Source organism: Prunus persica, chromosome G2 (assembly GCF_000346465.2).
Source record: "Prunus persica cultivar Lovell chromosome G2, Prunus_persica_NCBIv2, whole genome shotgun sequence".
Classification (NCBI taxonomy): Eukaryota; Viridiplantae; Streptophyta; class Magnoliopsida; order Rosales; family Rosaceae; genus Prunus; species Prunus persica.
In genome coordinates this window covers 4528364-4529743 of record NC_034010.1, presented here as the reverse complement: position 1 = coordinate 4529743, position 1380 = coordinate 4528364, and the positions used below count along the sequence as shown (strand labels likewise).

Here is a 1380-nt window from a genome sequence, read left to right as displayed (position 1 = left end):
CTATTGGTCGGAAATAACAAAAAGTGTTATTCCCGTTACATGAAAGTCTCTCTCCGCTTGAACAAGATGAAATACCAGTCTCTTTGCATCGGAGTTTGCATTTATAATATCTTTGTAAATAAAATAGTAAAACTATAGTCATCAGATCTTATCTTGAGGATTAGGAGAAACCCACACCCCATCATCATTGGTATTTTTAACACATGTGATAGATAACCATACCCCAAAGTTAATTGGTCAATTTATAACCCACCACAAATTCCACAAGCCGACCCTATTATCTTTAACCAATACCTAACAGCCACGTCTGAGATCCCAAGACTCCACGAAACCAAATTTTCATTCAAGTCATAGGAGGCTGCGCACGTGAGTGTTATCCAGACTTGCTGAGTTGCTTTGTTACGTTGAAACCCTGCCTTCATAAATCAAGCCTTAAGTTATACCGTATATCTTAAGAGATTATTACGTGGTACTGGAATACCGACACGTATTGTTATTAATCGACTTGTTATAACATGAATGAACAACATAATTACTATAAAATAGCCGCAATATGTTCATATTTATATAATAATATAAACAAATTTACACACGTCTTAACATGATAAACCTAATAATATAATATGAAGGTATTACTGTCTCACCGAAAAATTATTTCGTATATTAAATTATTTATGAAAAACGCGATGTGGCACAAAATATCTAAAAGCATGCGGGTCGTGTAATTATCTTCACAAGAATCTTCTATACTTTCCATTTTTCCAATTTCATGAATCAAACCCATTCATTTTTCTTCCATCCTCTCCTTCCTAGAAACACCCAGGAGACCCCAAAAGTCTTTATCCTGTACCTTATATATGCTTATGCAACCCTAGGGAAAATTGGCCATCACAATTCGTGCCCACCTCTGCCCACACTTTCTTGGACACACTTTTTTTTTTGGGGTACACATTGAGCTTCAAAGGTGTTTGATAATTTCTAGTAATGGATGTGCTTTGTGAGAACCACATGAAGAGCCCCCCCAAGCAGAGCAAGAGAAGAAAATCAAAGGGTGTGAAGGTTGTGTACATATCAAGCCCTATGAAGGTGAAGACAAGTGCCTCTAAGTTTAGGGCTCTTGTCCAGGAGCTTACTGGTAGAGACTCTGATGCTGAGCGTTTCATGGAGACCAAAGGTGCTCATTATCAAAATGTTCATGAGCTTACTCATGAGCAACAATTGAAGGGTGTGGATCATGATCATGATCATGATCATGGGTTGTTGCCTCAGCTTCCTTTCTCGAATTCGTTTTTTGAGTTTCCGAATTGCTCCGATGCTTTGTTCGAACCGTTTTCTGGGCATTTCGAGTTGGATGTGCTCAGAAACGTTGATCAAATTTGA

The 1380-nt window shown here is 37.9% G+C and overlaps 1 protein-coding gene across 1 annotated transcript; it reads left to right on the top strand.

The window, feature by feature from the left end:
* LOC18785888 lies at positions 985-1380 on the top strand. The gene has a single exon (XM_007218527.2). The coding sequence runs from the start codon at positions 985-987 to the stop codon at positions 1378-1380; it is 396 nt and encodes a 131-aa protein (XP_007218589.1).